At 69.7% G+C, this 22,090-nt stretch overlaps 4 protein-coding genes across 13 annotated transcripts in view; all 4 read left to right on the top strand.

The window, feature by feature from the left end:
* Positions 1-1,066, top strand: part of TIMM50 (translocase of inner mitochondrial membrane 50) — a 6,773-nt gene extending 5,707 nt beyond the window's left edge. For 2 of the 3 annotated variants that reach the window (XM_037371923.1, XM_037371925.1), the window contains exons 9-11: positions 207-363; positions 453-559; positions 679-1,066. In XM_037371923.1, coding sequence (XP_037227820.1) covers positions 207-363; positions 453-559; positions 679-817 — 403 coding nt within the window. In that variant the 3' untranslated portion in view covers positions 818-1,066. Of the gene's footprint in view, positions 1-4; positions 99-206; positions 364-452; positions 560-678 lie in introns of all 3 variants that reach the window. The other variant, XM_037371924.1, reaches the window with a different exon arrangement.
* Positions 930-5,453, top strand: DLL3 (delta like canonical Notch ligand 3). The gene is given in 10 exon segments (XM_037371945.1): positions 930-978; positions 1,738-2,027; positions 2,163-2,220; positions 2,674-2,898; positions 3,031-3,101; positions 3,194-3,950; positions 4,553-5,006; positions 5,281-5,332; positions 5,334-5,366; positions 5,448-5,453. Coding segments are annotated over 10 exon segments (1,995 nt in total).
* Positions 5,454-6,004: 551 nt separating this feature from the next.
* Positions 6,005-15,469, top strand: ERCC2 (ERCC excision repair 2, TFIIH core complex helicase subunit). Of its 8 annotated transcripts, none has more exons than XM_037371878.1 (23): positions 6,005-6,065; positions 6,566-6,665; positions 6,742-6,819; positions 6,888-6,950; positions 7,041-7,154; positions 7,232-7,348; positions 7,564-7,680; positions 7,755-7,878; positions 7,978-8,074; positions 8,161-8,294; positions 9,019-9,187; positions 9,781-9,899; positions 10,264-10,333; positions 10,582-10,651; positions 11,444-11,545; positions 11,627-11,690; positions 11,931-12,052; positions 12,440-12,532; positions 12,624-12,696; positions 13,002-13,072; positions 13,728-13,871; positions 13,959-14,102; positions 14,810-15,469. In XM_037371878.1, exons 1-23 carry the CDS (start codon positions 6,061-6,063, stop codon positions 14,900-14,902), a joined length of 2,283 nt encoding a protein of 760 aa, XP_037227775.1. In that variant the 5' UTR covers positions 6,005-6,060; the 3' UTR covers positions 14,903-15,469. The 8 variants fall into 8 exon arrangements, 6 of the variants coding, with proteins under 6 accessions (XP_037227775.1, XP_037227773.1, XP_037227779.1 ...); XM_037371876.1 differs by having other exon boundaries at positions 12,612-12,696; XM_037371882.1 differs by lacking the exons at positions 13,959-14,102; positions 14,810-15,469 and having other exon boundaries at positions 12,010-12,052; positions 13,728-13,840.
* A 1,793-nt stretch (positions 15,470-17,262) lies between these two features.
* Positions 17,263-21,848, top strand: CKM (creatine kinase, M-type). The gene is made up of 8 exons (XM_037371885.1): positions 17,263-17,327; positions 18,131-18,325; positions 18,668-18,822; positions 19,227-19,359; positions 20,039-20,210; positions 20,629-20,752; positions 20,962-21,151; positions 21,616-21,848. The coding sequence occupies exons 2-8, from the start codon at positions 18,133-18,135 to the stop codon at positions 21,792-21,794; spliced, it is 1,146 nt and encodes a 381-aa protein (XP_037227782.1). The 5' UTR covers positions 17,263-17,327; positions 18,131-18,132; the 3' UTR covers positions 21,795-21,848.
* The last annotated feature ends 242 nt before the right edge of the window (positions 21,849-22,090 follow it).

Here is a 22,090-nt window from a genome sequence, read left to right as displayed (position 1 = left end):
TAGCCTTCCCCCTCATCGACAGCGTGGACCCTCACGGCTTCGTCTCCTACCGCCTCTTCCGTGACGCCACCCGTTACATGGACGGTCACCACGTCAAGGTGGGGGGACACAGGGGTTGGGGGGGGGGTACTAAAGCACCTGTGCCCCCTCCCCCCCTTGAGTAACCCTTTTTTTTTTTTTTGTATTATGCCCCCCCCTCCCCCCAGGATATTTCCTGCCTCAACAGAGACCCGGCGAAGGTGGTGGTGGTGGATTGCCGGAGAGAAGCTTTTTGCCTGCAGCCCTACAACGGGCTGGCGCTGCCCCGCTGGGACGGCAGCTCCGACGACCGCGCGCTCTACGACCTCACCGCTTTCCTCAAAAGTACGGACGCGCCCCTCCCCCAGTAGCCCAGATTCCCCCCCCAAATATCCCTCACCCCCTCAGATAAAAATCTTCTTTCATCCCCGCAGCCATCGCGCTTAGCGGGGTGGAAGATGTCCGGACGGTGCTGGAAAATTACGCGCTGGAGGAGGATCCTTTGGCAGCTTTTAAACGTCGTCGCTCGCAGCTGGAGGAGGTGGGGATGCGCGGGGGGGGGGGACAGATGTCCCCTGTCACCGGGGAGGGGGTGACAGCCCCTCATTGCCTATAACGGCTGGCTTTCCCCCCCCCCCCCCCCCCAATTGGGGAGTGCAGGAGGAGCAGCAGCGCTTGGCCGAGCTGGCACAGGGCAAGAAGCCGACGGGGCTTTTCCTGGGTGCCTTGGCCGGGCGCCTCTGGCCGCGCTCCAAGCAGCAGTGACGTCAGCGGTGATGTCATCGCGCTGGGGCCGTGACTTCGGTGTGAGGGCGGCGGTGGGGGGGGGGGAGGACAGGACGATGCCTTCCCCCCACACACCCAGTTTGTCGGCCCCGGGAGGGGGGTGACGCGTCACCCGGAGCTGGACGATGCGGTCGGAGGGCGCTGGTGGCCCTGTGGTGGGGGCGGGGGCCAGATGTGGGGCGCCCTCCCCCCCCCCCCCATTGAGGGGGGAGGGGATTTGGGGGGGGCTTGACCCCAGTGGGGGTGAATAAAGGGTGATGTGTAGCTGTGGGTGCACTGTGCTGCTTGGGGGGGGGGGGGGGCATGGAGCAGCCCCCCACCCTGGTGCTGCGTCAGATGTGGGCTCTTTTTTGAGGGGGGGGGGGATGGGGCCAGACCTGCGTTTGGGGAGGGGTCAGTCTCCTGGGGGGCGTGACCTGAGAAGGGGCGGGGCTTGGCCCTTAGAAAGGGGTCTGGGGGTGGGGGTGGTGGGCTCAGACCCTGCTGAGCATTGGGAGCGGGCAGGACCCCCCAGGCCTGGATCTGCCCCCCCCTCCCCCCCCCCCCTGCTGCTGGCCATGGCCGTGCTGCTGCTGGCCGCCCTCCTCGCCCTCCTCTGCCCCTCACCGGTGAGCCTGGCCCAAGGGGGGGGTGCTGGGGGGCGGGGGGGGGGGCAGGCAGAGACCCTTGGTAATTCTTGGGGGGGGAGGGGGGGTCCCTGGAGTATTTTGGGCCTCCGTTTGTGGTGCGCGGGGGGGGCTACTGGGGGGTGGGGGGCGTTCCGAGGGGGTATTTGGGATGTTGCGGGGTGTGTCTGTGTGTGTTGTGGTTTTGGGGTCCTGGGGGGGGGGAGGCTCCAGGGAATTTGGGGGGCATTGGGGTGGATTTGGGCTGCTGGGGAGCAGTGGGGGGGGGGGCCTTAAGGGGCCATTTGGGGGGGGATATTTGGGTCAGGGGTGTCCCCGGTGGATGTTTTGGGGTGCTGGGGGGGAGGTCTGGGGTCGCTGACTTCCCCCCTGCAGGTGCAGCCAGCTGGGGTGCTGGAGCTGCGGGTGCTTTCGGCGCGGGGGGGCACGGGGGGGCCATGTGGGGGTCCCCCTTCTTGTCGCCTTGTCTTCCGCCTGTGCCTGCGCCCCCCCGGGGGGGTCGGCTGCAGCCTGGGGGTCACCCACAGCCCCCCCGGGCCCCCCCCTACCCCAGGGACCCCCCGGATCCTCCGCCTGCCCTTCGCCTTCCCCTGGCCGGTGAGGACCCCCCACCAAGTCTGACACTCCCTCCCCCCCCCCCCCCCCCCCCCCGATAGTCCTGGGATCCCCAAGGGACCAGGAATGACACCCACCCCCTAATTTTTGTGCCCCCCCCCCCCCCCCCCCGCCCAGGGCACCGTCTCCATCGTCATCGAGTCGTGGAGGCTGGATGAGGCCAAAGGCTCTGGGGGTGAGGGGGGGGGGGGCAAATGGGGGTCCGGGGGGCCCTGGGTATTCGGGGGTGGGTCCATAGGGGGTGGGAGGGGGATATGAGAACCCAGAGTGTTGGGGGGGGGGGGGGGGGCAAAATGGGGGACAACTGGGGGTTCTGGGGGGTAAATGGGGGATGAATTGAGAGGGGGGAATGAGGGGCCCAGGGGGCAAATGGGGGATAAATAGGGGTTGGGGGGGGGGGGAATGGGGGTCTTGATGGTAAATGGGGGGGGGCAAATGGTGGTTCTGGGGGACAAATGGGGAGTAAATGGGGCAGGGGGTAAATGGGGATCCCAAGCGTTAGTGGGGGATGAATGGGGGGTGGGGGGTGTGGAAATCCGGGGGGGGGGGGGGGCAAAGGGGAGCCCTGGCTGTTTGGGGGTGGGTTTGGGGGTCCTGGGGGGGCTGCGGGTGCTGACAGGTGCCCCAGGACCCCAGGGCCGGCTCTTGGTGCGCACGGTGACCCGGCAGCACCTCTCCCCTGGGGGTCCCTGGCGGGGGGGGACCGGGGGGGGGCTACGCTTCGGCACCCGCCTGCGCTGCCGCCCCCCTGCCCGTGGCCCCCGCTGCGCCCCCCGCTGCCCCCCCTGTACTCCCCACTGCCCCCCCGCCTGCCGTCCCCCCCGCCGCTGCTGGCCTCCCTGCTGCGCCCGCCGTGAGTACCCCCGTCCCCCCCCCCGTCCCCCCCCCTTCTTTGGTGCTGGGGGGGGGGTCCTCAGCACCCTGGGGTGGCCCCTGGGTTTTGGGGGGGGGGGGTGGTGCCCTGACACCCCCCTTCTCCCCACAGGTGGGTGCCGGGAAACCTGCGGCCCCCCTGGCGCTGACGGCAGCACGTGCCCCAACGGGGGCACCTGCACGGTGAGTGGGACCCCCCCCCTGCACCAGCGCTCCCCGGTGGCACCCCAGGGACCCCCCCCTCGCCCCCCCCAGTAACGGTGCTGCCGGCACAGGGTCACAGGAGCGAGTCCCCGGTGCCGCGATGCGATACCCCCGGCCCGCTGTGGGCACTGGCGGCAGCACCGACAGCGGCACCAGTAGCCCCAGCAGCACCAGTGGTGGTGGCACCAGTAGCCCCAGCAGCACTAGCAGCAGCCCCAGTAGCACCAGCAGCAGCAGCAGCAGCTGTGCTGGCAGCACCGGTGGTGGCACTGGTAGCACCAGCAGCAGCACCAGCAGCACCGGCGGTGGCTCCGGGAGAACCAGCAGCACCAGTAGCAGCCCTGGCAGCACCAGCAGCACCAGTAGCAGAAGCCCCACCAGCGGTAGTAGAGGCACCAGCAGTCCCAGTAGCCCCAGCAGCAGCCCTGGTAGCCACAGTGGCCCCGGTAGCACCGGCAGCGGCCCAGGTAGCCCCAGCGGTGGCCCCGGCAGCAGCGGCGGTGGCCCCGGTAGCCCCAGTGGTGGCCCCGGTGGCCCCAGTGGTGGCCCTGGAAGCCCCAGTGGTGGCCCCAGCAGCGACCCCGGCCGCAGACCCTGAACCCCCGGTACCGGTGGCATCGCTCCCGGTGGCCGGTCACCTGGTGTTGCCGGAGCCGCTGCCCGAGGTGCCACCGTCGCCCTGCGCCCTCGGTCCCTGCTTCAACGGGGGAGCCTGTGCCCCCGCCCCCGCCCCCGGCCCCGGCTACACCTGCCGCTGCCCCCCCGGCTTCCGCGGCTCCAACTGCGAGCGCCGCACCGACCGCTGCGCCCAGCACCAGTGTCTGCACGGTCAGTGCCCCCCCCCGGCACGACGTCCCCTGTGTCCCCCGCGTCCCCCACCAACGTCCCCCATTGTACCCCGTGGCCCCTGCATCCCCCACCAGTGCCCACCAGCGTCCCCTGTCCCCCACCACTGTCCCCCACGTCCCCTGTGTCCCCCCATTGTCCCCCATTGTCCCCTGTCCCCCACCATTGTCCCCCACATCCCCACCAATGTCCCCCATTGTGCCCTGTGTCCCCCCATTGTCCGTCCCCCACCAATGTCCCTCATTGTGCCCTGTGTCCCCCCATTGTCCCTCGTGTCCCCTGCGTCCCCCGCCAATGCCCACCATTGTCCCCCACATCCCCCACTGATGTCCCTCATTGTCCCCTGTGTCCCCTCATTGTCCCCTGTCCCCCACCACCGTCCACCGCATCCCCCACCGATGTCCCTCATTGTCCCCTGTGTCCCCTCATTGTCCCCTGTCCCCCACCACCGTCCACCGCATCCCCCATCATTGTCCCCCCACTGTCCCCGGCATCCCCCATCCCCTGCGCCCGCCACCACTGTCCCCCGTGTCCCGTCCCGTTCCCCCCCCCTCCCCCCGTAACCCCCCTGCCCCCCCCCTCAGGTGGCCAGTGCCGCGACACGGGCCGTGGCGCCCTTTGCCAGTGTCGCCCGGGTTTTTGGGGGCGCCGGTGCGAGCTGAACGCCGACGACTGCGCCCCCAACCCCTGCGCCAACGGCGGCACGTGCCAGGACGGTGCCAACAGCTTCAGCTGCTCCTGCACGCTGGGCTACGGGGGGCCCCGGTGCCGCCACCGCGCCGACGCCTGCGCCTCGGGTCCCTGCCTGCACGGCGGCACCTGCTACACCCACATCTCCGGCCACGTCTGCGCCTGCCCCCCCGGCTTTATGGGGGTTCGCTGTGAGGAGGAGGTGGGGGGCGGCGGGACCCCCCCCCGGCGCCACCGTTACCCGCCGCTGCCGCTGGCGCTGGCCGGGACGGTGCCGCTGGTGCTGCTGGCGCCCGGCGTGGGGCTGGCGTGGGCGGCGCGGAGGCGGCGGAGGAGGACGGGGGAGAGGTGAGGGGGGGGCGCCCCGCTTTTGGGAAGGGGCGGGGGGGGGGGGGGGGGCGCGCACACGGGTTTTGGGGGGCACCCCCTGATTTTGGGTACAGCCTGATTTGGGGGGGCACACGCTGATTTGGGGGGGATGCACCCCGGCTTTGGGAAGGTCGGGGGGCGCACACACGGGTTTTGGGGGGGGCACAGCCTGATTTGGGGGGGCGCACCCCCTGATGTGCGGGTTATTCTGGGGGGGGGGGGGCCCCCTCTGACTTTGGGGTTTCCTCTGCAGCAGCCGCGCGGCAGAGCCGGGGGGGACCCCTGGCACGACCCCCCCCGGGCAGGGAGCGGCGGGTGCCTCGCACCTCCGCCACGCGGGTGAGCCCCCTCCCCTCCCCCCCCGCCCCGCCCCGCCCCGGAGTCTGCATCTCCCCCTTAACCCCCACATTGTCCCCGCAGGTGTGACCCGGCGGCGAGGGACCCCCCCCGGGACCCCCCCCCCCCGAGCTTGGCGACCCCCCCCACGGGGGGGATGGGGCGCCCCTACCGGGGGGGGGAGGGGGGGGAGGGGCTGCCATAAAGCTCTTTGACACGTTTGTCTGTGCCGGAATCGGGGGCACGCGGCGAGGGGGGGGATGTACCACTGTGGACTGGGAGGGGGGACACACACACGGGGGGGGGGCACCCCACTCAGCACCAGGGTGAAAGGGGTGCGGACACCCCACTCAGGACACTGAGGGGGGGGACGGACATGGGCACACGCCCCCACGCAGGAGTGTGGGGGTGACACGCCCCTGCGGTGACACCGTTCCCCGGGACCGCCCCCCCCAGGTGACGGTAGCCCCACCCGCCCCTCGGCTCGGCGCTCCATTCACCGTCCTTGGCGCTCGATCGTTTCCGCAGCGCCACCCACCGCCCCTTCCCCGCCGTGACGGGCAGCGTGTTCGGCCAATTGGGAGGGAGGGGCGGGGTCGGGCGTAGCACGCTGGCCAATGAGGGGTCGGTGCAGAGCGGACAAAGGTGGGGACTGAGGGAGGGGCGGTGGCGGCGGCGTGTGGCAGCGGCGGGAGCCATGAAGTGAGCGGGGGGTGGGGGTGGGGGTGGGGGTGGTGGAGGTGGTGGTGGTGGTTCTGGTGGGAGATCCCGGGGACGGGATCCTGGAGGCCGGGCCGGGGGGATCCAGGCGGATCACGGCGGGGTCGTGGGGGCTGGTATCACGGGAGTGCCGGGGGAATTGCGCGGCCTAGGGTTGCGATGGATCCCGGGGGATCCCGGGGGCGGGATCGCGGGGGGATCCTGGTGAAGCAGGGCCCAGGGGAGGGCCGGGACCCCCGATGGATCCCAGGGCCGCCTCATCACCGAGACACGCACACACGCGCCCGCCTGCCGCTGGGTCCTGGGTCTTGATACCTGTCGCCCACCAGACCCCGGCCGGCGCCGCAGCCCTCGGGGACAACAGGGGGCTGCCCGGTCCCAAGGGCGAGGAGGAATCAGCCCAGTGCTGATCTCCTCACCGGAGGGTGGGATCCAGCGGGATCCCCTGCGGGAATCCACCTCTGTCTGGATCCTCCGCGCAGGCTCAACATCGATGGTCTCCTGGTTTACTTCCCCTATGACTACATCTACCCCGAGCAGTTCTCCTACATGCTGGAGCTCAAGAGAACATTGGATGCCAAGGTACAGTGGGATCCATCGGGATCCACTGGGATCCCCCCAGCCACAGGGCTGTGGGGTGACAATGCTGGTCTCGCAGGGTCACGGCGTGCTGGAGATGCCCTCCGGGACCGGGAAGACGGTGTCGCTGCTGTCACTCATCGTCGCCTATCAGCGGGTGAGCGCCGGCACCGGATCCCCGCCGATCCCAGCCCAGCAGATTGTAGCCATTGCTTCTCTCCCCAGGCCCGGCCCTTGGACGTCACCAAACTGATCTACTGCTCCCGCACGGTGCCAGAGATTGAGAAGGTGGGGGGGGGGGGGGCAGAACTGGTGGGGGAGTTGGAGGGCAGGGGAGCAGATCCCGAGGGATCCGCCTGAGCATCACTGCTACCACAGGTGATCGAGGAGCTGCGGAAGCTGATGGATTTCTATGAGAAGGAGCTGGGGGAGAAGGTGCCATTCCTGGGGCTGGCACTCAGCTCCCGCAAGAACCTCTGCATCCACCCCGAGGTGAGGCAGGGATCGATGGGGCGGGATCCACCGGGGGATCCCAGCGGATCTGCAGTGACGCCGGTGGGGGGGTGCAGGTGTCCTCGCTGCGCTTTGGGAAGGAGGTGGACAGCCGGTGCCTGAGCCTGACGGCCTCCTACGTGCGGGCGCAGCACCAGCACGACGCATCCCTGCCCGCCTGCCGCTTCTTCGAGGTGAGGGATCCATTCGATCCCCCTGCCCCCACCCCTGGCTGGTGCCCCGGGATCCACCTACCTTCCCCTGCACCGGGGGGGGGCCCGCTGGCACCTGGGGCCCTTGGGTGCTCCCTGTTTCCAAACTGGGTCCCCAGCACCCATGGGTGCCTCCTGCCTCCAGCACCCTTGGGTGCCCCCCACCCCGCCAGCACCCATAGGTGCCCCCCTCTCAGGACTTCGACACCCACGGGCGCGATGTCCCCCTCCCCTACGGCATCTACAACCTGGATGACCTGAAGGCGCACGGGCGCCGCTGCGGCTGGTGCCCCTATTTCCTCGCCCGCTACTCGGTGAGAGGGGGGGGCCGTGGGGGGGTGGGGGTGGCACTTGTCCCCAGATGTCCCCAAATGTCTCTTCCCGGCAGATCCTTCACGCCAACGTGGTGGTTTACAGCTACCACTACCTACTGGATCCTAAAATCGCCGATCTGGTCTCCAAAGAATTAGCCAAAAAATCCGTCGTGGTCTTCGACGAAGCGCACAACATCGGTGCGGTGCCACCTTTGGGGGGGGGGGGGGGCGGGACACGTGTCACCGGTGCCACCTGGGTGACAGGGTGACACGCGCATGTGTGCGTGTGTGTCCCAGATAACGTCTGCATCGATGCCATGGGGGTGACAATCACACGGCGGACGCTGGAGCGCTGCCAAGCCAACGTGGCCACCCTCCAGGCCACCATCCAAAAGTGAGCACGGGGGTGACACTGGGCGGGGGGTGGCTCTTGTCACTTTGCCCCCCCCCCGGGGTCCCCAAAGCCACCGGTGGCCGCAGGGTGAAGGAGACGGACGCGCAGCGGCTGGCGGACGAGTACCGGCGGCTGGTGGAGGGGCTGCGGGAGGCGAGCGCCGCGCGCCACACCGACCTCTACCTCGCCAACCCCGTCCTGCCCGACGAGGTGCTGCAGGGTGAGTGTGGGGATCCACCCCCCACCCCGGGAATCCACCCCCCCCGCCCCGAGCCAGGGGGATCCCTTGGGTGCTTTGGGGGCTGGGGAGACACCCACCCGAGAGGTTCAGGGTGCTCCGTGCTTCTGGATCCCTGTGGGGTGCCCTCAACCCTTGGGATCCCCACCCACTCGGGATCACTTCGGGGTGTTCTCACTCTCTGGGATCCTTTTGGGGTGCCCCCCACCCGTCGGATCTCTTCAGGGTGCCCCAACACTTGGGGATCACTTTGCAGGGTCTCCAACCCCTGGGACCCCTTTTGGGTGCCCCCCACCCATGGGATCCCTATGGGGTTCCCACCCAGCCCTTCAGATCCTCCCCACCTCCTGGGATCCCTTTGGGGTGTCCCCAGCCCTTGGGATCTCCCTCCCCACACCCTGTGGGATCCCTTTGGGGTGCCCCCTCTCCCCTTTACGGTGCCCCCAATCTCCCCCCACCAGCAAAGTGCTGGCACCCTGGTGATCCCGAATCTGCTCCCTGAGGGGGGGGGGAAGGGGGATGGCCCCCTGCCCCTCCCCCTCCCCCGGGTGGTGCCCCCCCCCCCCCCAGCTGACCTCCCCCCAGCCCCCCCCCCCCCGAGGCAATGGCCGGCAGCATCCGGACGGGTGAGCCCCCCCCACCCCCCGGCTGCCCCCCCCAGCCCCCCCCGACCCCCCCCACGCCCCCCCTCCCTCCCCCCCCCCAGAGGCAGTGCCCGGCAGCATCCGGACAGGCGAGCACTTTGTGGGGTTCCTGCGGCGGCTGCTGGGGTACGTGGGGGCGCGGCTGCGGGGGGGGCACGTGGTGCGCGAGAGCCCCCCCGCCTTCCTGCGCGACCTACGCGACAAGGTCTGCATCGAGCGCAAGCCCCTGCGGTGAGTGGGGGGGGGCACCTTAGGGAATGACACCCCCTCCCCCCCCCCCCACAAGGGACCAAGCCCGCTCCATGGGAATGACCCCCCCAAGGGACCGACAACCCCCCAAAGGAGCTGACCCCCCCCCCAGTGGGAATACTCCCCCCCCCCCCAAAGGGATGAAACCCCCCCCCCAAGGGACTGACCCCCCCCATGGGAGCAATACCCCCCCTCCAAGGGACTGACACCCCCCCCGTGGGAACAATCCCCCCCCCCCCCCAAGGGATTAACCCCCCCCCCAAGGGACTGACCCCCCCCATGGGAGCAACACCCCCCCCCAAGGGACTGACACCCCCCCATGGGAACACCCCCCCCCAGTGGGAACACCCCCTCCCCCAAGGGACTGACCCCCCCTGCATGGGAATACCCCCCCCCCCAAGGGACTGACCCCCCCCCAGTGGGAACTCCCCCCCTCCCCGTGCCATGAGAACATGCTCCCCCCCCCCGCCCCCCCAAAGACAAACCCCCTTCCCCTGAAAAATACTGACACCCCCCAAGGACCGACCTCCCCCCAAGGGACCGTTTTCCTGTGCCCCCCCATGCCCCCCCCCCAGGTTCTGCGCGGAGCGGCTGCGCTCGCTGCTGGTCGCTCTGGCCGTGCCCGACCTGGGCTCCTTCGCCCCCCTGACGCTCCTGGCCAACTTCGCCACCCTCGTCAGCACCTACAGCCGCGGTGCGGGGGGGGCTGGGGGGCGGGGGGGGCACCGGGGGGGCGGGGGGGGACATCCTGCGCGGGGGAACACCGGGAGGGAGCATGGAGGGGGGGGGAGCAAGGGGGGCATCAGGGGGTCTGCGCCAAGCCCTGGAGGCACAAAGCAGGGGCGGACACTGGGGGGGGGGGGGGGGGGGGGGGAGCACCCTGTGGGGTGGGGGGGGGTGGGGGCTGCACCCACCCCTGAGTGGCAAGTGGCACACATGGAGGGGGGGGGGATGGGCTGTAAGCCCCTGGGGGGGGAATGGGGGAGGCTGGAGGGGTTGGGGGGGGTTATGGGGGCTGTGTGCCCCCCCCAGCTGAGTGTGCCCATCCCCCCCCCCAGGTTTCACCATCATCATCGAGCCTTTCGATGACAAGACCCCCAGCATCGCCAACCCCGTCCTGCACTTCAGGTGGGGGACACGGGGGGGACACAGGGGGACACGGGGCGGGGGGGGGCATGGGGGACACGGGGGGCACGGGAGGGATGGGGGGGGACAGAGTGAAGGGGCATGGGGGACGTGGGAGGGGACATGGAGGGGGACACAGGGGCATGCGGGTGATGGGGGGGGGGACACGGGGACGCATAGGGGTGACACATGGGGATCGGGGGGGGGGCACATGGTGACGTGGTGGCCGTGTGTCCCCCTGCCCCCCCCAGCTGCCTGGACGCCTCCGTCGCCATCAAACCCGTGTTCGAGCGCTTCCAGTCGGTCATCATCACCTCGGGGGTCTGTCACACTGTCACCCCCCCCGTCACCCCCCCCCCGTCACCCCCCCGTCACTCCCCATCACCCTCCATCATCACCTCGGGGGTCTGTCACACTGTCACCCCCCCCCCGTCACCCCCCCCGTCACCCCCCCGTCACTCCACATCACCCTCCATCATCACCTCGGGGGTCTGTCATAGTGTCACCCCCCACCCGCCACCCCCCCTGTCACCCCCCCATCACCCTCCATCATCACCTCGGGGGTCTGTCACACTGTCACCCCCCCCCCCGTCACCCCCCTGTCACCCCCCCATCACCTCAGGGGTCTGTCATAGTGTCACCCCCCCTGTCACCCCCCCATCACCCTCCATCATCACCTCGGGGGTCTGTCACACTGTCACCCCCCCCCCCCCGTCACCCCCCTGTCACCCCCCCATCACCTCAGGGGTCTGTCATAGTGTCACCCCCCCTGTCACCCCCCCATCACCCTCCATCATCACCTCGGGGGTCTGTCATAGTGTCACCGCCCCCCGTCACCCCCCTGTCACCCCCCATCACCTCAGGGGTCTGTCATAGTGTCACCCCCCCCGTCACCCCCCTGTCACCCCCCCCATCACCTCAGGGGTCTGTCATAGTGTCACCCCCCCCCCGTCACCCCCCCATCACCCCCCATCATCACCTCGGGGGTCTGTTACCCTGTGTCCCCATGTCCCCCCATGTGCCTGTCCCCCCAAGCATCTCCATGTCCTCCCCTGTGTCGTCCCCCCCCGGTGCCCCCCCACCCACGGGGTGACACCCCCTTGTCCCCCCCAGACTCTCTCCCCACTCGACATGTACCCCAAAATCCTGGATTTCCGCCCCGTTACCATGGCAACCTTCACCATGACGCTGGCCCGGACCTGCCTGTGCCCCATGGTGAGGGGGGATCTGGGGGGGGGTGTGGGGGGGTGGGGGTGGGGCAGGGACACCTGTGTCACCGCTGTCCCCCCCCCCCAGATCGTGGGGCGCGGCAACGACCAGGTGGCCATCACCTCCAAGTTCGAGTCACGGGAGGACATCGGTAAGGGGGGGGGGGCTGGGGGGGGCAGGGGGCTGGGGAGACTGGGGGGGGGGGCACGGGGGGGGTTATGGGGCTGGGGGGGGAGAAGGGGGGTCACGGGGGGGAGGGGAGGAGCTGAGGCAGGGTTATGGGGCTGGGGTGGTGGGGGTGGGGATAGGGTCCGTGGGGGGGGGGGGTGGGGGGGTGCTGATGGGTGGGGGGTGCTGATGGGTGGGGGGTGCTGATGGGTGCCCCCCCCAGCGGTGCTGCGGAACTGCGGGGCGCTGCTGCTGGAGCTCTCGGCCGTGGTGCCCGACGGCCTCGTCGCCTTTTTCACCAGCTACCGGCACCTGGAGGGGGTCGTCGCCGCCTGGTATGAGCAGGTGCGGCACCGCCGGTCCCCTGTGTCACCCGGGGTCCCCTCGTGTCCCCACCTGTCCCCTTGGGGTCCCCCGCTGTCCCCTTCGCATCCTTTCAGGTCCCCTCATGTCCCCGCAGTGTCCCCTCAGCATCCCCTGGGGTCCCCTCATGTCCCCACAGGGTCCCCTCTGGTCCCTCGTGTCCCCACCTGTCCCCTCAGGGTCCCCTCAGGTCCCCACCTGTCCCCTCGGGTCCCCACCTGTCCCCTCGGGTCCCACCTGTCCCCTCAGTGTCCCCTCGGGTCCCCCACCTTTCCCCTCAGCATCCCCTCAGGTACCCCCGTGTCCCCTCAGCGTCCCCGTGCTGTCCCTTCAGTGTCCCCATGCTGTCCCCGCGCTGTCCCCACACAGGGCATCCTGGAGAACATCCAGCGGAATAAACTCATCTTCATCGAGACGCAGGACGGGGCCGAGACCAGCGTGGCGCTGGAAAAGTACCAGGAGGTGGGGGCTGGCGCGGGGGGGGACAAACGGGGGGAGAGGGGGACACACAGGGGCCGGGGCCACCCAACGGGTGACACAGTGGCACTCGCAGGCCTGCGAGAACGGCCGCGGCGCCATCCTGCTCTCCATCGCCCGCGGCAAGGTCTCGGAGGGCATCGACTTTGGTGAGCGATGGGGCCGGGGGGGGGGACACGGGGCCGGGGGGGGGGACACGGGGACAGGGGGGACACGGTGGCAGTGAGGGGTAGTGTGTGGTGGCAATGGGGACACGGCGGCACTGGGGGGGACGTGGTGGCAGTGGGGGGGACACGGCGGCAGTGGGGGGGACACGGCAGCAGTGGGGATGTGGTGGCAGTGGGGGACACGGCGGCAGTGCGGGGGGACGTGGTGGCAGTGGGGATGTGGTGGCGGAGGGGGGGACGCGGTGACAGGTGCCAGCACACCCTGACGCCCCCCCGCCCCCCCCCAGTGCACCACTACGGCCGGGCCGTGGTGATGTTCGGGGTGCCCTACGTCTACACCCAGAGCCGCATCCTCAAGGTGAACGGGGACCCCCAGCACCCCAGGGACACGAGGGGACCCCCAGCACCCCAGGGGACCCCATGGCTCCCCACCCCTGCCCTTGGGGACCCCCTGGCGCACCCCGTGGGCCCCCACCCCCACCTGGGACACCCGTGGGTCACTGTCACCCCCCTGGGGCACCCGTGGGTCACTGTACCCCCCCTGGGGCACCCGTGGGTCCCCACCCCCGCCTGGGACGCCTGTGGGTCACTGTCACCCCCCTGGGGCACCCGTGGGTCCCCACCCCCACCTGGGACACCCGTGGGTCACTGTACCCCCCCTGGGGCACCCGTGGGTCACTGTACCCCCCCTGGCGCACCCTGTGGGCCCCCACCCCCACCTGGGACACCCGTGGGTCACTGTCACCCCCCTGGGGCACCCGTGGGTCCCCACCCCCACCTGGGACATCCGTGGGTCACTGTCACCCCCCTGGGGCACCCGTGGGTCCCCACCCCCACCTGGGACACCCGTGGGTCACTGTCACCCCCCCTGGAGACCCCCTGGGACCCCCCACGCCCCATGGCCACACCACGCGCAGCCCTTGGCGCCCCTATAGCTACACCCCCCCCCCCCTTCCCTTGGGGACCCTCCTGGGGGCCACCCATGGGTGCCAACCCCTTCCCCTGTTTTTCAGGCCCGGCTGGAATTCCTGCGGGATCAATTCCAGATCCGGGAAAACGATTTCCTGACCTTCGACGCCATGCGGCACGCGGCGCAGTGCGTCGGCCGGGCGCTGCGCGGCAAAACCGACTACGGCCTCATGGTCTTCGCCGACAAGGTCAGCCCCCCAGCGTTTTGGGGTGGGGGCGTGTTATAATTTAGGGAGGGGGTTTCAGACCCACCCCCACCCCCCCGCCCCCCGCAGCGTTTCGCCCGGGCGGACAAGCGGGGGAAGCTGCCGCGCTGGATCCAGGATCACCTGAGCGAGGCCAACTGGAACCTGACGGTGGACGAGGCGGTGCAGGTGGCCAAGTTCTTCCTGCGCCAGATGGCCCAGCCCTTCCACCAGGTGAGGGGGGGCGACCCCCCCCCGGGGACCCCCACCCGCAGCGGGACCCCCACCCCGCAGTGGGAACCCCCCCACGTAGCGGGAAACCCACCCCAGGACCCCCCCGCATAGCAGGAAACCCACCCACGGGGGAACCCCCACCTGCAGGGGACCCCCCCACACATAGCGGGAAACCCACCCCCAGAACCCCCCACAGCGGGACCCCCACCCCACAGTGAGACCCCCCACCCCATAGCAGCACCCCCTGCAGCGGGACCCCCACCCGCAGAGGGACCCCCACCCCACAGTGGGAACCCCCCCACGTAGTGGGAAACCCACCCCAGGACCCCCCCACAACGGGACCCCCACCCACGGGGGAACCCCCCCACATAGCGGGAAACCCACCCCCGGAACCCCCCACAGCGGGACCCCCACCCGCAGAGGGACCCCCACCCCGCAGTGAGACCCCCCCCCCCATAGCAGCACCCCCCACAGCGGGACCCCCACCCGCAGAGGGACCCCCACCCCGCAGTGAGACCCCCCACCCCACAGCGGGATTCCCCGCAGCGAGACCAACACCCCAGGGACACCCCCATACTGGGACCCCCCCCCAATGGGAAACCCCCCACCCTGGGACCCCCATCCCTCCCCCAGGACCCTCCCCTGGGACCCCCCACCCCGGGACCACCCCCTCCAGGGTGGCCCCCCCCCCTCATGCCCCCCCCCAGGAGGATCAGCTGGGGCTGTCGCTGCTGACCCTGGAGCAGCTGCAGTCGGAGGAGACCCTGCAGCGGATCGAGCAGATCGCTCAGCAGGTGTGAGCCCTGGGGGGGATCCCCCCCGCACTGTGTGGAGCGGGGGGGGATTCCCTGAGCCCCCCAGTCGGCTCAGAGCGGGATCCGGAGCCCTTTGTGTGCAAGGGGGGGATCTAGAGCCCCCCCCAGTCTCAGAGCAGCAAGTAGATCCCCCCCCCCCCCAGCCTCCTTGGAGTGGGATCTAGGTCCTGTCGGGGGGGAAACTGGAGCCCCCCAGCTGCTCAAAGCAGGAACTGGATCCCTCTGTGTACATGTGGGGGGGATCTAGAGCCCCCCCCACTTCTCAGAGCAGCAGCTAGATCCTCCCCCCCATGATCAGAGTGGATCCTGGATCCCCCCTGTGTACTGGGGGGGGGTGGTGGTGTGGAATCTGGAGCCCCCCAATATACTCAGAGGAGGAACCAGATCCCCCCTGACTCGGAGATGGACTCGGTCCCCCCTCAGTGCACTCGGATCGGGATCGGGCACCCCCACCCTGGGGGTCCTACCGGGTGCTGCCCCTCCCCCCCTTTTTTTGTACATCCCTCCCCCCCCCCCAATAAAGCAGGAGCCCCCGGCTCAGCCTCCCCTGCGCCACTGCCCCCCTCCCCACCTCTGCCGCTGCCACGGGACCCCCACCCACCCTAGGGAACCCCCACCCTGGCACCCCCCCCCTACAGGACCCCCACCCACCCTAGGGAACCCCCACCCTGGCACCCCCCCCTACAGGACCCCCACCCACCCTAGGGACCCCCCTCACCTTGGGATCCCCCCCAACCCAGAGAGACCCCCCCACCCTAGGGACCCCCCTCCACCCTGAGGATGCCCCTCCCCAGCACTGCCCCCCCATCCAACCCCCCCCCCCCCCCAGACTCTACCCCCCCCCTCCCCCAAAATGGGGTCCCCTTGCTCCTGCAGAGCACCCATGGGTGCAGCCCCCAGCCCCCCCTCCCCCAAGGTGCCAAAACCGGGGTGCGGGATGTGCCAGCCTCCCTCCCCAGTGAACTCCCCTCCCCCCCAGCACCCTCAGGGTGCCCCCCCCCCACCTTCCAGTGGTGTTTATGGCGGGTGGTGGGGGTGGTGAAGGGGGGCACCAGCAGTCCCCACCCGTGGGTGCTGCCGCCTGTCCCGGCCCCCCCCTGGGACCCCCCAGGCACCGACACTGGATCCACCCGGGAAACTGGATCCGGCCTAAAAATACCGGGTGGGGGGGTGGGGGGTGGGCTTAAATTGCCCTGAACCAGCGGATCCACCTGGGGTCACCCCCCACGGGTGGCCCTGCCCTGACCCCCCCACCCCCTCGTGGGTGCCCCCAGCCTGACCACCCCGTGGATGCCCCCCACCCCCCCAATCCACCCCCACTTGGTCCCAGTTGCTCCCAGTTTGCAGCCAGGCCCTGGCTCGGCAGGTCATGGTGGGTCAAGGTCAGCCAAGGCCACGGCAGCTGGGGGTGGGGGTGGGGGTGGGGGTGGGGGTGGGGGGTGGCTGTGTGTAGGGTGGGTGCAAGGGGTAACACTTGTCGTGCAACGTGCAATGCACAGCGTGCAACATGCAACGAGCACTGTGCAACATGCAGTGAGCACAGCGTGCAACAAGTGGCCCGCAACGTGTGCAATGCACAGTGTGATGTGCAACGTGCAATGCACAGGGTGCAGCGAGGTGTGTGCCACAAGCACCATGCAACACACAGTGTGGAACAAGCAGCATGCAACGTGCAGCGCGCAGTGTGCAACAAGCACCGTGCACCGTGCAATGCACTGGGTGCAACAAGCAGCCTGCAGCGTGCAATGCACGGGGTGCAGCAAGCAGTGTGCAACAAGCACCGTGAAATGCACAATGCACGGGGTGCAACAAGCAGCCTGCAGCGTGCAGCGTGCAATGCACGGGGTGCAGCAAGCAGTGTGCAACAAGCACCGTGAAATGCACAATGCACGGGGTGCAACAAGCACCGTGCAATGAACAATGCACAGCGTGCAACGAGCAGCCTGCAGTGGTGGGGGTGGGCAAGAGGGGGCTGCAATGGGGGGGTGCAAGGGGGGGGGGGGGGCGTTGCACCCTGCAATGCTCAACGTGAGTGCCCGGTACAGGGGGTAGGTGGGGGGTGTTAGCGTCGGGGGGGGGGGGGGGGGGCGTGTCACGGGGGAGGGACGGGCAGGTGCCGGGACGGGCGCCCACCGGCCACCCGACACCGGATCGGGGGGGGGGGGGGGGGGGGGGGGGGCGGCTCCGGGGGGGGGGCCGCAGGGTCTCCCCGGCTCCCGGGGTGGCTCCGGCAGGACCCGGCCCCCGCCCGGTGAGGACTCCCCCCCGGGACCCCCCCTCACCCGCAAGCCCTGGGGCCGGGCGGGGCCGGGGGGTGGATAAAGGTAGGGGTCGCCCCCGTCCCCGCCGCCTGCTCCGCCGGTACCGCCCGATCCGCACGCGCGCCGCTCCCGGTGACCCGCCGCTCCAGGTGACAAGCCCCCCCCCCTCCCCGCCGGGACCCCCACCCTTAACCGGGACCCCCACACACACCCCCGGGGCACCGGAGGCAAACCGGTACCGGATCCCCCGGGATCGGGGCCCGCTCGTGCCACCGGGACACCCCTCCGGAGCACCCAAACGGGGACACCTGGGGGACCCCCGGGAGACACCCAAGCCGGGACCTCCCCGAGGAGCACCCAGATGGGGACCCCTCTGGGTACCGGGACCCCCCAGACCGGGACCCTCGGTCCTGGGGACCCCCCCACCCCCCCCAGCACCCAGATGGAGACCCCCAGGACGGGGACCCTCCCCCAGGAGCACCCAAACCGGAACCCCCGGTAGTGGGGACCCCCCAGCACCTAGAGGGGGATCCCCAGGACCAGGACACCTCCACCCCCCGCGGAGAACCCAAACTGGAACAACTGGGACCACTGGGACCACTGGGACGGCCAGGACGAAGACCCGCCCCCAAGACCCGCCTCCTTGCCCCGCCGCGGTCCCCGGGTCCCTCCGTGCTATAAATAGCCCCGAGCCCGGCCCGGCCAAACATGGTCCGGGCCGCGCTGGCCCCGCCCCCCCGCGCTTGGCACTGCCCCCGTCTCGGCCACGCCCCCCAGGGGCGGATTCGGTCGGGAGCCGCCGGGTCCTAGTGCCCTCCGCAGCCCGCCCCACGCTGTCCCCACGCCCCGTGCCCACCCCACTCTCTGTGCTGACCCCCTCAGCCATGCCGTTCAGCAGCCCACCCCCCCACCCCCAGGCTGACACCCCCCCCGCTGTGTGCCCCCCCCCCAGCCATGCCGTTCAGCAGCACCCACAACCGGCACAAGCTGAACTTCTCGCCCGAGGAGGAGTTCCCGGACCTGGCGAAGCACAACAACCACATGGCCAAGGTGCTGACCCCCGCGCTCTACCAGCGCCTGCGCGACAAGGAGACCCCCAGCGGCTTCACCCTCGATGACGTCATCCAGACCGGCGTCGACAACCCCGGTGAGTGACGTCACCACCCGCACACCGGGGGAGGGGCCCACCGGGGTCAGGGCTGGGGAGGGGGGGCCATGCCCAGGGGTAGAGCCCTGTCCCCAGTGCCATACTGGGAGGTGGTGTCCTGTGCCCGGTGCCATACTGGGTGGCCAGTGCCTGTGTGGTGGTCAGTGGCCGGTGGCTAGTAGCCCGTGGCACTGACTAGCTTCCCCCAGACCACCCGTTTATCTTAACGGTGGGCTGTATGGCTGGTGATCGGTGCCTGGTAGACCCATGTGGGGCCCTAGTAGGCTGGCCAGTGGCCTGTGTCGTGGCTAGTAGCCCGTGGCACTGACTAGCCACCTCCAGGCCACCCATTCATCATGACGGTGGGCTGCGTGGCGGGTGACGAGGAGTCATACGAGGTGTTCAAGGAGCTGTTTGACCCGGTGATCCAGGACCGCCATGGTGGCTACAAGCCCACTGACAAGCACCGCACCGACCTCAACCACGAGAACCTCAAGGTGGGGGGGAGGGGCTTGAACTGCCCTTTGGGGGTGATGGGGGTCTTAGGGTGCCCCTTGGGGGAGGTGATGGGAGTCTTGGGGTGCTCCTTAGGGGGGTGATGGGGTTCTTGGGATGCCCCTTGGGAGGGGCTTGGAGACCCTTTTGTGGGGGGGACTTGGGGTGCCCCTTGGGGGGGCGATCGGGGTCTTGGGGTCCCTCTTGGGGCAGGGAGGGGGCTTAGGGTGCCACTTGCAGGGGGGATAGGAGTCTTCGGGTGCCCTTTGCGGGGTGATGGGGGGCTTGGGGTGCCCCTTTGGGGGGGTGATGGGCGTCTGGGGGGGTTATCCTTCTCAGGGTTGGGGGTGTATCCTGCTCGGGGGGGGGTGGTGACCCTGCGGCCCCCCTCTGATGAGCTGGGCAGGGGGGGGAGGACCTGGACCCCAAGTATGTGCTGAGCAGCCGCGTGCGCACGGGCCGAAGCATCAAGGGCTACTCGCTGCCCCCCCACTGCAGCCGCGGCGAGCGCCGCGCCGTCGAGAAGCTGTCCGTCACCGGTGAGGGGCGGGGCTTGGGGGGGGCGGGGCCGGGCCGGGGGGTGGGGCCGGGGCTATAGGGGACATCAGTCGTCTTGTAGAGGCGTGGCTTGTGCTATAGTGGGCGTGGCTTGTGCTCTGGGGACATGGTTTCTCTTCTAGAGGTGCGGCTTGGGCCGGAGGGGGCGTGGTTTGCTCTTTGGGGGCGGGGCTTGGGATACGGGACAGGGCTTGTGCTGGATGGTGTTGCTTTTGCAGAAAGGGGCGTGGCTTGCGCTGGAGGGGCGGGACTAGTGCTATAGGGGGCACGGTTTGTCCTGTAAGGGAGTGGCTTGTGCTGGAGGGGAGGGGCTTGGGCTATGGGGTCGTCGGTGGTCTTGTAGAGGTGTGGGTTGGGCTGGAGGGAGGGCGGGGCTTATGCGGGGCGGGACTTGTGCGGGAGGGGCGGGGTTTGTATATAGGGGCACGGCTTGGGCAGGAGAGAGCATGGCCTGTGCTATAGGGGTACATACTTGAGGGGGCGCGGCTTTCTCCTTAGGGGGCGGGGGTTCTGCCACAGGGGGCGTGGCCTGGCACAAGTACCAGCCAGCATCTCTTGCTTGTGTGTCCGGTGGTGGTGGTCGTTCTTTTGGGATGGTGGGCCTGACCGGTGCGGGTGGGCATGGCCCGGCTGACCCCCACCCCCCCACACCTCCCCCAGCCCTGAACAGCCTGGATGGGGAGTTCAAGGGCAAGTACTACCCGCTGAAGGCCATGACGGAGCAGGAGCAGCAGCAGCTCATCGATGACCATTTCCTCTTCGACAAACCCGTCTCACCGCTGCTGCTGGCATCCGGCATGGCCCGTGACTGGCCTGATGCCCGCGGCATCTGGTGGGTGCTGGGGGGCACCCACGGCCTGGGGGCTCCCCTGGGGGTGCCTTGGGGCAGCCACAGTATTGGAGCCCCCCCACTGGGGGGGCTGGGGGTGGCCACACTTTAGGGAGCCCACCTAGGAGGGCACCCACACCATGGGCAGCCCACCTAGGGGGCACTCACAGCTTGGGGGGCCCACCTGCGGTGGTGCTGGAGGCACCCACACCATGGGGAGCCCACCTAGGGGTCTTGGGGAGCCTGCCTGGGCAGCACCCATGTGTTGGGGAGCCCACCTAGGGTGAGCTGGGGGCAGCCACAGCTTGGGGAGCCCACTTGGGGGGCACCCATGTGTTGGGGAGCCCACCTGGGGGGGTGGAGGAGCCCGTAACAGCCACCCAGCTGGGTCCCTGAGGGATGTCATGTGTCCCCCCCCCAGGCACAATGACAACAAGACCTTCCTGGTGTGGGTGAACGAGGAGGACCACCTGCGTGTCATCTCCATGGAGAAGGGGGGCAACATGAAGGAGGTGTTCAGGCGCTTCTGCGTCGGCCTCAAGAAGGTGGGTGCTGGGGGGGGGGATGTGGGGGGGGGGGTGGGAACACTGGGGGGACACCGAGGGATGGAGTGTTGGGGGTGTGGGGCACACGGGAGGACACGAGGGCCACGGAGGGGACATGGGTGACCTGGGGGTCAGGCAGGTGACGGGTGGGGACCCTGTGTCACCTCTGTGTCCCATTCCCGCCCCCACGTGTCTTATCCCCCACCCAGATCGAGGAGATCTTCAAAAAGGCAGGTCACCCCTTCATGTGGACCGAGCATCTGGGCTACATCCTGACCTGCCCCTCCAACCTGGGCACGGGGCTGCGGGGAGGGGTCCACGTCCGCCTGCCCAAGCTCAGCCAGCACCCCAAGTTCGAGGAGATCCTCAAGCGCCTGCGCCTCCAGAAACGTGGCACAGGTAGGGGGGCACGGGGGCGGAGGGGGGGCATGGGGGTGGGGGCACAGGGGGATGGGAGGGGGGCAGGGGGCGTGGGAATGGGGGTGCAGGGGGACAGGGGACACAGAACACAGGCGGGCACAGAGACGCACAGGAACAGAAGATGCAGGTGGGCACAGGGACACGGAGACAGGGGACGGGGACACGGGGACAGGGCGACACGGGGACAGGGTGGCACCAGGACAGGGCCCAGGAGACACGGCGGGGGCAGGGGGGGTGGGTGGGATTTGCTGCCCAAGTGGGCGCAGGCACTGCAGGGGGTGCTGTGGGGTGCCATAGGGTGCCTTAGGGTGCCATGGTGGGTGCTGTGGGGTGCCATAGGGCACCACGGGTGTGATAGGGTGCCATGGGCCACCGTGGGGTGCCATGGGGTGCCAGGGGCCACCCTGGAGTGCCACAGGGTGCTGACCCCCTCCCCCCCCCAGGTGGGGTGGACACGGCGGCTGTGGGTGCCGTCTTTGACATCTCCAACGCGGACCGGCTGGGCTCCTCGGAGGTGGAGCAGGTGCAGTTGGTGGTGGACGGTGTCAAGCTGATGGTGGAGATGGAGAAGAAGCTGGAGCAGAACCAGCCCATCGATGACATGATCCCTGCCCAAAAATAGGGAGGGGCCACCCCCCCCCAGGATCGGGCTCAATAAACACTGCTGGTCACCGGTGGGATGTGTGGACGGGGGCAATTTCACCTGAAACCTGCCCCACAGGGGCAAATTAACTTTAACCTCCCCCACATGAGGGGTAAATCCACCTTGACACCCCACCACGACGGGCAGCTTCACCGTAACCTTCCCCTTAACCCCACCCCAATGGGTAAATTCACCTTAACCCTGCCCGCGGCTGTGACGGGGTCCCGGTCACCGACACCCACAGGTTTCCTATGTTTATTTTTTTTTGGGAGGGG

This window comes from Falco rusticolus, chromosome 21 (assembly GCF_015220075.1).
Source record: "Falco rusticolus isolate bFalRus1 chromosome 21, bFalRus1.pri, whole genome shotgun sequence".
Classification (NCBI taxonomy): domain Eukaryota; kingdom Metazoa; phylum Chordata; class Aves; order Falconiformes; family Falconidae; genus Falco; species Falco rusticolus.
The sequence above is the reverse complement of the archived record's forward strand: the minus strand, read 5'-3'. Positions and strand labels throughout refer to the sequence as shown.